This window comes from Drechmeria coniospora, chromosome 02, assembly GCF_001625195.1.
Source record: "Drechmeria coniospora strain ARSEF 6962 chromosome 02, whole genome shotgun sequence".
Lineage (NCBI taxonomy): Eukaryota > Fungi > Ascomycota > Sordariomycetes > Hypocreales > Ophiocordycipitaceae > Drechmeria > Drechmeria coniospora.
The window spans coordinates 7848767-7861224 of NC_054390.1; the positions used below are offsets into that span (position 1 = coordinate 7848767).

The 12458-nt window shown below is 57.9% G+C and overlaps 3 protein-coding genes across 3 annotated transcripts; 1 reads left to right on the plus strand and 2 right to left on the minus strand.

Annotated features, from left to right (window-relative positions):
• Positions 1 to 926: 926 nt before the first annotated feature.
• Positions 927 to 1713, plus strand: DCS_05277 (splicing factor U2AF 23 kDa subunit; the record flags this gene model as incomplete). The annotated part of the gene is made up of 3 exons (XM_040802583.1): positions 927 to 992; positions 1077 to 1311; positions 1388 to 1713. The coding sequence occupies 3 exons, from the start codon at positions 927 to 929 to the stop codon at positions 1711 to 1713; spliced, it is 627 nt and encodes a 208-aa protein (XP_040657616.1).
• Positions 1714 to 2159: 446 nt separating this feature from the next.
• On the minus strand, positions 2160 to 4116 carry DCS_05278 (putative oxysterol-binding protein; the record flags this gene model as incomplete). Its single annotated transcript, XM_040802584.1, has 6 exons — positions 2160 to 2523; positions 2580 to 2893; positions 2954 to 3197; positions 3268 to 3546; positions 3610 to 3946; positions 3999 to 4116. The coding sequence occupies 6 exons, from the start codon at positions 4114 to 4116 to the stop codon at positions 2160 to 2162; spliced, it is 1656 nt and encodes a 551-aa protein (XP_040657617.1).
• A 2579-nt stretch (positions 4117 to 6695) lies between these two features.
• Positions 6696 to 10068, minus strand: DCS_05279 (uncharacterized protein; the record flags this gene model as incomplete). Its single annotated transcript, XM_040802585.1, has 2 exons — positions 6696 to 6742; positions 6774 to 10068. The coding sequence occupies 2 exons, from the start codon at positions 10066 to 10068 to the stop codon at positions 6696 to 6698; spliced, it is 3342 nt and encodes a 1113-aa protein (XP_040657618.1).
• Between the last annotated feature and the right edge of the window lie 2390 nt (positions 10069 to 12458).

Here is a 12458-nt window from a genome sequence, read left to right on the forward strand (position 1 = left end):
ACAGCATGTTAGTTTCTCTCGTCTCTTTGGGTACATGTACACTTACGGGATGCAAGTGATAATTCCTAGTTCGTGCATCTTTCTCCAGGAATGCCGTCATGTGTTTGGTAGATACAGATTACGGCATACAGTCCATGTAGTACGGGGAACAGAGCAGTAGGTTCGAAATTACCGACTTGTACCAGTACAAGGAAGCATACATAGTAGGTGGGTTGTCTGCCACTTGGTTTCTATTCTACACCTTGATAGGTACTATTGGTTGGCTCAGCACTCCGTACTCCGCACAGTGTACATGTAAGTACTTGCTCATTCTTAGGTTCTTCAAGGTGCACAGTACATGTACGTCGTACAGCTTAGTATAATAATACTTGCAGCCACTCCTAGTACTTTACCGTGTACCTAAGTACATATGCGGGCATGTAATTATCCGTACAGCATACGGAGTAGCATGTCCGTACATGTACTGTACAACATCGACCAGCGGCGAGCGTTGCACGGCAACTGCAAGTACATGAATGCCGATGTGCGTCATGTCAACAAATATTTTTACGCAAGATAGAGTCGGGGAATTCAAATAATACTAGCCAAACCGTCAAGAACTCTCTCAGTGGGATAGTACCATATCCGGAGTAGAAATTGTGCGTTTACGGTTCTGTACATGTACGGGGAAACGGGGAATCCAGTAGATTCTCGCAGTGGTCATAGCGCGAGCTTGGCGGCCATCAGTTTTGTCCTCGGAGAGTCGTCGCCCTCTGACAAATCAACTACCACGTGACTCAGCCTCACCACAGCGGAGCGAGGCTAGCACTTCTGATGCAAATGTACTTGTTCGAGGAGCATTTCAACGTCAACGCTCGCATCCACACCAACGACATCCTCCCTCATCCTCCTCTCCTCCGAACCCTCGCTTCCTCTCATCCTTAGCCATGGCCAACTTTCTCGCTTCCATCTTCGGCACAGAGCTTGACAAGGTCAACTGCTCCTTCTACTTTGTAAGTTTCCTCGCTCCTCCTCGGCCCGCCCCAAACTGCACTCTTTCTACGCGGGACGTGTGCAGGGCTGACCGTCTCGGACAGAAAATCGGCGCCTGCCGGCACGGCGACCGCTGCTCCCGCAAGCACGTCAAGCCCTCGTACAGCCAGACGATCTTGATGCCGAATCTCTACCAGAACCCATCGTTCGATCCCAATAACCGCATGAACCCATCGCAGTTGCAGAACCACTTCGATGCCTTCTACGAGGATATATGGTGCGAGCTCTGCAAGTACGGAGAGCTGGAGGAGCTCGTCGTGTGCGACAACAATAATGATCGTGCGTATTCACCCGTCGCGTCGCCGGTGGCGCAAGCCGAGCGTGTGCTTGTGCGATGCTAATTCACCGAGTACAGATCTCGTGGGAAACGTGTACGCACGCTTCAAGTACGAAGAATCCGCCCAACAGGCGTGCGACACCCTAAACAGTCGCTGGTACGCCGGCCGTCCCATATACTGCGAACTCAGCCCCGTCACGGACTTCCGCGAGGCCTGCTGCCGTCTAAACTCGGGCGAGGGCTGCGTCCGCGGCGGCTTCTGCAACTTTATTCATCGCAAAAACCCTAGCGAAGAGCTCGACAGGGACCTCGTTCTCAGCACAAAGAAGTGGCTGAAGCTGCGAGGCCGCGACGAGAGGAGCGTCAGCAGGTCACCGACACCCGAGCCCGCGCGACGCAGATGAGCATGGGCGAGCCCCTCTTGAGAAGCAAATTTTTGTGTGCGACAATGCATTCTACGGTGTATCGGGCCGAGGAGATGATTTGCGGCGGCAGTAACCTATGGCGTTCAGGGATGGTTGATTTGTGACGCAACCTCTGCATGCAGTGTCTTGAACGATTCCTTCATATACCTGAAAAGAAATCCAATTCCAAGTTCCCAAACCCAACCGGGCCTTTGTCTATTGTCTCCACAATCCCGTAGTCCTTTTGTTCTTTTCCATTCCCGCCTGTGCCTCGCCTTGAAGCTGTGAGCTCGTTGGATCAACCGGCAATTGGCCCGCCGCTACCGTGTACACAGCGTGTCGGTGCATCGCTCCAAGACCTGCTCCGACCCCAACGTCTCCCTTTCCCAAAAGTGGTCCGACCAGTGTCCATTCCGGGAGCCGAGTCAAAGCTCAAATCGCCTGCCTCACGATTGTGATTTCTCTTCCACGACCGGCTCTGGCAGATCCTTTTTCGCTTCCTCGGCGAAGCCGTTGCGAGGCCCCGCGGCGGGGTTTCCCGTCCACGAAAGCAGATCATCCATGTCGTCGGCTTGCTTCGCTGGCTGCTTGGCAGGCACCTCAAGGGATCCGCGGGCGGGAGGTGCGTCGTCGTCGCCAAAGTCGATGAGGTTGTCCGTCCCTTCCCCGCTCGGCTTCGCGTCTCTCGCTGGGGGTTTGGCGGCTTGTCGAGGCGGGATCGTGTTCCTTTCATCGAGCTTCTGGCCATCTATTATCGGGTATATCGCCAAGACTTGCTCGGTTTGCCTCTCAGGCGTCGCCGTCGGGTCTCTGCTCACGACTGTCAGCGACACGGTCACGGGCTCGGCTCTCGAGATGCTGCTTACACAGTGGCGTTGATGACCCACTCGAGATCTTCCTCGCCCTCCTCTGGCCCTCCGGGGCCGCCCCGGACTCTCCGGAACAAGCGCGGATGCCACTCGACATCATCTTGCGCTCTGCTCGCCGCCGCTTCCCGTTGCCTATCTTCAATCTTGGTCTTTTCGTCCGTCGCCACTTCGTGATTGCGCTCCTTCACGGCCCGTGCGGTCTTTTCCCAGAGTCTTTGCGACTCGCGCTCGTCTTGCTCGGCGATGGGACGGACTCTCGGAGGGCTGGGCGTGGACTTTGTCGCGTCGAAGAACATTTCCTTGTGGCCGGTCTAAGGTGCGTGTGTCAGCGAGGTCGAGGAGCAGGGCCTGCTCGCGAGACTTGCCGCCACATCCCTGATGAACATCTCGTCGCTCCACAGGCCGGACAGCTCGTAGAGGATCTCGCCCGTGCTCTCCTTCTTGATGACGCCGCCAATGGCGTTGTACGTGCCGCCGACCCAGCCTTTGGTCTTGAAGTCGACGTCGGCCGTCAAGTCGAGCTCGGGACAGCGCACGAAACTGTGGTCGCCAAGCTCATACTTCATCTTTCCAAACAGGATGCCGCGGGCGTACATGTTCGGTTGCGTGATGATGCTGCGGAGGGGCGTGCGTTGGCCGTGAGCCGACGGATCAAGCACGGACGGGGATGCAGGGTACGGCATACTATTGCTCTCCCTTGTTGGGGTCCTCGCCTCTGTTTAGGAAGCCGAGAAAGGCGATTCCTTCCATGATGCTGGCGGCCGAGTTGCCGAGGAACCTGCTTCGGGGCTTCAGGGTGCCGTCGATGCGTATGTGGTGATGAGGTGCCATGTAGAAGTAGCTGGACTTTGGTGGATGGTGAGAGGTTTGCTCCGAGATGTAGTATGCCCGTTTTTGATGCTCGAGATCCCAGTAGCAGGTGAAGACTTCGCCAAGAATGGGGTTCAGTGGTTTCTTGACGCCGCTAGGAAGCGTCAGCAGATGGTTTGGGGGGGGGGGCGCACCGGAGCGGGCATCAGGAACGCACGGAGGGCGGATGTGCCAACCGCTGAGGTAGAACTTGACGACGGAGACGAAGCGCTCGGTGGGATCATCGATGGTGGGTATCTTCAGCAGCATCTCCGGGTGGCACATGAAGCTGCGCAGGGAACGGAAATCGCTGGTTAGCCTGGGCCCGGAGCGGGGAGAGCGAGGCAGCCGACCGGGAGTGACAACCCACTTTGTTATTCTCTCGAGCATGCTCCGAGGCTCGAGGATAAAGGTAGGCAGGACGACGCGACTGAGATCGGCGCCGGGCCGTAGCTGGGATATTAGGTGCGAGAGGACTTGGAGGACAAGGCATGTTAACTCCCCATCTGCCTCGGCTGCGAAACGATGGCCGGCGTGACGAGAGGGAGGGGGGGGGATGTGCCATACCGTTGCCCTCGTCGGGCTCGACGACTTCGGCATCGTCATCATGCTCGCCGACTCTGCCGTCATCGTCGATGGAGGACCGGGCACTGCCGGCGGGTTGGGAGAACCAGTTGGTCAACATGGCTGCATTCGGTTCCGACGATAAATGTCAATGAGCGGCACGGATTGGTTAACGATGCGCGAAAGGGCGAGGGCGGCCCGACATGTCGTTGCGAAGCAAACTAGCTGGTCGGCTCGGACGTTTGCTCACGGCGACGACTAGGATGAAGTGGAATTGCTCGCGTGCGGTGCGTGTCGGGCGCTGAGGCGGGCGGCCGTGGTGGGGTTGGGAGATGGAGGGACGAGTAATGGGTTGATTGCGTACTAGGGAGGCGGCGGCGGTATTACTCACCTGTCATCGACTCATGGCGGCGATGTCCAGGCACCAACGCTAGGCCGCCGAGAACCATACCAACGAGGGGCCTGATAGGTCTGCCTGCCAGCACAAGTACGAGTAAGTGCAGGCACAGGTACGCATGTGTGAGAATGCCCCCCGTCATTAGAGGAGGCCAGCACCTACCACAGGTGTACTCCAGCGCTCCGCAGCGGTACAATCCGCTCGAATTTCCCACGGCGAGGACAAGGACGATGACGAAACGAAACGATGCGGGTTTCCGCTATTCTGGCCTGACTTGGCCGTCAAGATGGTCGCTCGTCAGCGGAGAGGTAGACGCGCGAGGAGGTGTATTGATGTTTCCGCCGTCTTGGGTGGGCAGGGCCTGAACGGCAACGATCTGCCCGCACTCGTGGTGTTCCGATTCCCAGCTCGTGCTGCTACCGTCATGCAGGTACGGCACGTCGTTGTGCCTGTAGGTAGGCGCCGAGTGAGTGACTCGTAGGGAATGCGGGGCTTGGATGACGCTATGCTGGTGGCAAGTTGAAAATGCAACGAGGATGAGCCCATTCGATCGTCGGTTCGTCAATGATGGAACTCCTCAACGTCAGCGTAGACCTCGAATGCGTACGCGGACGACTCGTGATTGCTGCCTCGTGACCAACAGTAGAAGCAATGAGGGATATTGCGGGACACTGTCACCGACGACCGTTGCGGGAAAGGAAAGAAGGTCGAGGCACGTGAGGCAATAGGTGCTACTGGTGCGTGACCTCAGCGCGACTTCTGAGGCAACAAGTGCTTTGCCGCCATCATTTGCCCTTTTCGGATCCAAGAGGAGAGAATGGATTGGTTCGCACCGTCATTCGTTCGTGCCATCAAACTGGCGACTGAGAATTGTGGGCTCCATGGTGGCGATGGATGATGTCAATACATTGCCGTGTACGGAATATTCGTGCAAGTGTTGCAAAGTCCCGGCACGGGCTGGTGGTGCTAGCTAGCTGTTCCAGTCCCTTGGGTGACGCCGCACCATCTCAATGGCCAGCCACGTTGAAGATGGTATTTGCCGATCATTTTGTCGCTGTCTGCTCAGCACTGTACTTGTATTTAAGGAGTGCTGTTGGCACATACCTACTTACCTACAGTACATGTAGTACGGAGTACTTAAAGTAGATACTAGGTACGTACTAGGTACTAATAGTGCGAGTGCGAGTACTCCGTAGAACCTACGGAGTACTCAAATAAGTGCAGTACTATGTAGGTAGGTAGTCGGTATTAAGTGCTGTACTGTAGTTGTAACTTGTAGGTACTAAGGTAGGCCAGGTACTAGGCAGTTCAAGTACTAGGTAGGTACCTCCTGTAGTATGTAGGTTCTAGGTACCTAGTAGATATTATATTTTTCTGCATGCCACTGAGAGTCATAATTACTCCGTACAGAAGCCATGTCCAAGCTTGTCAGGTGTACAACTACATGTACTGACTGTACTGGCCTGTGCTCACAGGTTCTTGTACATCTAGTAGCTTGTAATATGTACTGGATACAACACTGTAGGTACAGTACGAACCGTGCGGAGTACAGAGGAAGCACGGAGTACAGTACAGAGTATTACTTGCAGTACTACTGCGACTCCTTAGTACTACATGTACAGTAGGCACTTGCCAACCAACCACGTCTAGTGCTTAATAGCCACCTGGCGAATTGTGTACCTAGTACAGTAATAATGTGCCCGAGCTGTCTGCGGGCCATCCCACTATTATGCGCTGCCACTGGTGGTTCGTACCTGGTGCCACCACACCACGATAGCGTCATCTGGGTTCATTGATGACGTTATCTCGTCGCCGTGCCTCGCCGCCGAGACCTGCCGCTTCTCGAGCCATTCACTCATCATCACTCATCATCTACATACTTGCGTACTAGTAGCCTCTCGGTTGCGGCTTGCTCGCCATCTACGGGTAAACATGATGCCGATCTCTGCGGCGCAAGTAGTTGTTTCCCCGCTGCGTGGCAGGATGGGGCGCCCTCACGTGAGATGCACCAAAGGAGAGGTTGCTCATGACTTTCATTTTCATTCATATGTCCCAGGCCCCTCAATGCCATGGTGGCCGGTCACCGTGTTATTCGTTGATGGTTCATGGCCGATGCTGCCGTACCCCCTCATGCCCCCCTCTCCTGAACACCTTTGATGCCTTGTGCTTCATGCCTCCTGCCCGCGCGCTCTCCCTCAGCGTCTGTCGATGACAAAAAGATCCGCTCGTTCCACACAAGTCGCTTCATCTCAGCCGTGATGACATCCTTGACGACCCTTTGACGGGCGCGGGCAGACATCCGCTCAATCGGTCTCGGTCTGGCATCGTGTTAGCAGGGCTCGCTCGACGTCTGGCAGCCGTCACGGGTCGCGTCCACTCACCAGCTTCATTCTCAAACATGATGGTGATGTCATCGTGCTCCCCCGGTAGATCGGGAAGGTCGAGGCAGACAAAGGCCATCTCGTCCGAGTCGTCGTCCTTGTCGGCCGGCGTACGAGGCAGCGGAAACTTGGCGTCGACAAACTTGATGCCGGTCCTGCCCCCCCTGTGGACACTTTCGTAGACGTCGGTTCCCTTGAGCAGAAAGTTCATGCAGTGTCCGTGCTGGAACTCTTCGAAGAAGGCGAGCAGCTGCAGCTGCTTGTCCTCCAGCCTGACCACCTGGATGCGCGTGTAGCCCGCCTCCCACTTCTTGTGGATGGGCACCACCATGCGCCGTCGCGTGATGCCAAACGTCACGGCCAGCGAGTCGAAGATGACCTCGAAGCCGGTGAGGGCCTCCTGGAAGCTGTGAAGGTCGTGGAGGCTGTTGAACTCGTAGGTTCGAATCGTCTGCTTCGCCATCAGCAGCTGGAGCGCGTCCGACAGGTTCCTCGCCATCTCCTTGGGAACCTTGACCTCCGACGCCGACACCGTCATGTCCTGCTGAGGCTGTCGGAGGACGCGCAGCAGCTTGGCGTTGGACACTTCGAGCCGCATCCTCAGCTCGCCCGGCGCCACGTTGATCCTGTCGGCCACGGCGCCGTCCTGATACTCGAGCACCACCTTGAGCTTGTCCGACAGCACCGTCGGCGGCTGATCCCCCCCGGTGGCGCCGGTGCCGAATTCGTCGTTGATCACCTTGGCCGCCTTCCAGCCCATGCGGCTGAACGGAGAGATGCCCAGGGGCTCTCGGATGCGCTCCGAAATCATAAACGACTTGACGGGAACGTCGGCAAACGTCTTTTCGCCGTGGTCCAGTGTCGTTCCGGTGAGGAGGGCGTGGACCTGGGCGCGTTCCTGCTCGTTGACGAACATCAGAACCATGCGACCCTTTTGCCTGTCGCTCAGGTATCGGACGGACAGCGCCGGCGCGTCATCCTCGGACCGGAACAAGCCGAAGCGTACGGGAAAGGACGGCAGGAAGGTGTGGTGCACGCCGTTGACCGTCCTCGTGCGAGGGCCGGTGACGACGGCGATGCGACAGCCGCGATGCCAGTTGCGCGGTCCCGCCGGGCCGTTCTCCTTGTGTATCTTTTCGAAGACGGCAACCTCGCAATCGAGCACCGGCTCCTTCGGGAACGCGCCCGTGGCGGGCTCGGCCTCGATGTACTGGAACGAACGCAGGTTGGACCGAAACATGACTTGCTCGTCGCCCCGGGGCTCGAGGGTGGCCTGCATCTTCGCGCCGAACTCGTACATGCTGCCTATCGTCTTGTAGTCCGCCTGACCCGGCTGCAGGCTCAGGACGAAGCCCCGGGGCAGTCGCACGTCCATGGAGCATGTTTCCTGGCGCCAATGGACGTCGCCCCAGCTCGGCCCTGCCTTTTTGCTATCCTGAATGGCAAACTGGACGCTGCCGTCCTGGCTCGCGACGACGAACACGATGCCCGTCTTCTTCCGCGGCCGGATGACCGATACGATGCAGGGGAGGAGAATTCGGTGCGAGTCCCTCCCTTGCTCGGTGAGGAAGGCGTCGGCCAGGACGCGCGCGTAGCAAAAGTACTCGGACGTGTCGGCGAGCGGTAGAGCGTCGGGAAGCTGCATCGTCGACGTCGACTGCTGCATCGCCGCCAGGGTGGAGCCCCAGTTGCCGGAGAGGAGGGCGACGAGATCATGGCTGAGCGTCGGATAGTCGATCCAGATGGACTTGTCAATCGTCTGAGGCAAGAAGGGCTCCTCGGGCGGCAGGAAGCCGTTCTTCTTCATGGACACGGCGAGCTTCGTGAGGGCTGATATCAAGCCCTGCCTCACTCCCATGATCTCTTGGTCCGCCTCCCGACGTCGAGACTGCGCAGCAATCTCCGGTATCGCCTCCTCGCAGAGCCAGTAACCCTTGGCGAGGTTCGCGTACGCTTGCTGCTTGTCTCGGTCGTTTCTCATCTGCGACCGAGGCGAGCCCGGTCGGTCCCGGATGGCCGATTCCAGGCCCATCCTGCCCCTGATGAACCACCAGAGACCGGCGCGCGCGCAATCCCGGGGCGCGCATGTCGGCAACGGCTTCACCGATTCGGCGTGCAGCCGGAAGAGCTCGAAGAGGTGCTTCGTCCTCACGACAAAGGTGGCGAGCGCCTCGTTGGCGCCGACGGTATCGTTGAGCTTCACCGACGCCATGCGCGCAACGAAAGGAGCATGGGGGAGAGGGAGCAGGTCGGCGGGGACCGGCGCGGCGGGAGAGGGTCGGCGGTCAAAGTTCAGCTGAAGCGGGCTCGGCTGAGGGTGCGCACTGTTCGGGGGCGTCGACTCTATGGAGCCGGCAGGACTGTACTCGGCAGCGGCGGCGGCGGCTTGGCGGCGGCCGTGTGCATCTGGCGACGGGGGATACTGTGCTCTCGAAACGGCCGAGTCGACCATGGACGCGGCCGAGGGTCGATCGGCCTCGTTCCACGGGCGGCTCGGTGCGCCGTTGGCGGAGCGGGCTGCCTGCGCGAAGGCCTTTCCTTCGGCCGCGCGCATCTGGGCTTGATGAATGTCGATGAAGGACTTTCTTTTATCGTCCCGGCCATCCACCCTGCCGAGGAATCTTGCCGACAAGCTCTTTCCCGGCACCAGCATGGTTTCCAAATCTCTCCGCGATTGGGGAGCACCGTCCGTCTCCTCCTCGGGCTCGTAGATGGACGAGTAACCCGTCTGGGACCGCGCCAATGGCTTTGGGACGAAATCGTCGGCAGACTCGACGGGACCGAGCTCGGGTGCGCCTTGCGGCCTGCCCGAAGGCTCCAACGGTCTTCGCTCGGACAGAGGCTGGGGTGGCCTGGAATGCCTTTTTCCTTTCATGATGTCGATGACGGGCACCTCGGATTCGTCACCGCCCTCGCCGATGATCTCGGGGTACGAGTCGGCGAATCGAACGACCAAGCCCTTCTTGTTCGGTCTCGGGCTCCGCTTCGGAGACTTGGACTCGTGCTTCCCCAGCGCCAGGGGACGGTTGCTCTGGGCCTGCTGGTTGACGGCCAGAGCCTGGGGATATCGTGATATCGTCGTGTCGAGCTTGGCGAGCCTCGGAAGAGGCGGCGGCGGCGGGTGGGTAATGTCGAGCTTGTCGGTCGAGCTGTGCAGGAACGCATCGAGCGAGTCCTGCGTCGAGTTTTCCGACGCATGCGGCTTCTTGTCCTTGGTGCCGAACAGCCGGCCCATGAATCGCCCTCGCCTGGACGAACGCCCCTCATCTCTCCCGTACGACGGCTCGTTCTCCATGTCGACGGCCGGCCGGCAACGTCATCGACCTGGCGCCTCGTATGGCCGCCTCGCGGGGTTGGGATGCGCCAAGAGATGGACGTCGAACGAAGCTGGGAGCAGACGCAGTCGTCAGTCGGTGTCCCGGTCCCCGACCCGGATCGTTCGTCGCGGACGCGAGAGGACGGACTCCCTTGTGCTCGAAGATGGGCAGCCGGCAGGGTTCAGGGTATCTCGCGGCGGGGGCACCTTGTATATTCCTTCGAGCGACGGCGACGACAAAGGATGGTGAGGTGACGATCGAGCGACGGAAGCCGGTCAAGGTTGGAAGTGGTTGCGTCGGTGGGATGATGGATGATGGTGGTGAAGGAGTTAAGCGTCGAGGGGATCCCGAGCAACACAGTCACGCATGCCGATCGATGCTCGTCGCCGCAGGCGGCGCAGTGGGGAACGTGGGATTTTGAATATTACTCAGGTCCCATCACCGACTCGGGTTCGAATAGTGGGTGCAGAGCGAGGCTGGCATGGACGGGACACTTGCTTCCAATGCCTCAACTACTGGTGGTACGTAGGCGAGTACGAAGTACTCATTCTCATACGTGCCCCCCCCAAGGCCCGCCAGAGGCTGGCCGCACCAGTGAGTGGGTGGGCCCTGCGAACGCGGGGTGGTTGTGGGTGCCGCAGATACCTTCAACAAAGGTGCCGCTGGTATTGTCATTGTACTCTGCACCCACAGTACATACCACATCAGTACCAGTAGCAGGCGGTACGTACTTGTACATGCTGCTCCGGCTACCTAGGGCAGCAACGCATGTATGATGCTTGTATTACTTGTACAACCCAACTTGCCATCAGTATGAGCGCATTGCATGTGCTTGTACTTGTGGTGCCTGCGCCGCGGATGCTACATCTGCACGATCTTGAGGCAAACCTTCCGTGTTCCTACGGAAACAATTGATTGCATTCGCATATTCTCCGTACAAGCGCACACACTCGCACACGCACGCACACGCACACAAAACACACACGCATACAAGCACACGCCCACAAACACTCGCACTCACTCACACGCACACACTCACGCACACGCACACGCACACACACTCACACACTCACACACTCACACACTCACACACTCACACACTCACACACTCACACACTCACACACTCACACACTCACACACTCACACACTCACACGCACTCACACACTCACACGCACTCACACACTCACACGCACTCACACACATGCACTCACTCACACGCACACACTCACTCACACTCACTCACACTCATGCTTTATACGCACAGCACCTATTCAAGCACCTAATAATAGTATGCGGAGTGGGGGAACAGGACATTGACTCAGGTTGAACGCCTGACGTTTGAGTGCTACAAACCAACGGCACTACTAGGTACCAATACAGCTCAAGCGCTCTATTTTAGGCCTCGACCCGCTAACTTGACCGCCGGCCATTAATCAATTGCCCCTGACACTGGACACTAGTGACCGTGACCGCAGGTCCACCCTCACCTCTGTCGGGACGCACTGACTCTCTCCACATGAGAACCGAAGCCGTCACCGACTCTCCAAAATCAAAGCCGAGCCCTGCAATGGACCTCGGATCATTGCAAAAAGATTTGGCTTCGCCGGGATGAGTGCTTACTCATCTTACACGAGCACTTGCCTGCAATGCGGTCATGCAGCCTCGGGATTCCCCTCTTTCCCTAATGCTCCCTCCCATCCATCAAGGCTTGTGCGGCTATCTTGGATACTGTATGTATGTATGACTAGTAGATTCTTGTTTGCACCAAATTGGTACCAAGGCTTAGCAGTTAGCGGCTACTAGTACCGTTCAGCGAACGCTCCACATGCTCCGAGCTTGGACACTCCCGCTGTCGTCCTGGATGATGTGTTGAACGTGTCCATCAATTCCCCATGCTGGAGCATTTCCGTCTGATTATCCTCACTTGGCCTCTGGCAACTGTCAATGGAGGGGCAACGTGCCTCCCTGTCAAGATGTGACGTCATGCCATTGAACAAGGAGCACAGCAAGTTGAACACGGCCGACTCAACCATGTAGGAGCCGGAAGGAGGGTCCGAAATTGTGCCCAGCAAGACATTGCAAAAGGGAAGAGGATGATGGCCGAACAGAGCAGTACGCTTGGCGGCTTTGCAAGTCGCAGGTAATAGTACACCGTACGGAAAACTCCGTGTCAAGAGAGCCGTGTATGGTTTCATGACTATTAGCCTGCCCGCGGGTGCACACCAGCCAACCCAAAACACTTGCTGGAAGCAGGAACTCGAGGTAAACTGACCACACAAGGTAGCTAGGCAGTATTTGGCGCCCATGCAAGGAATGGCCCTCAGACCTCCAAGTCGACGCCGTGCATTGGACCCCGGTGGATTACA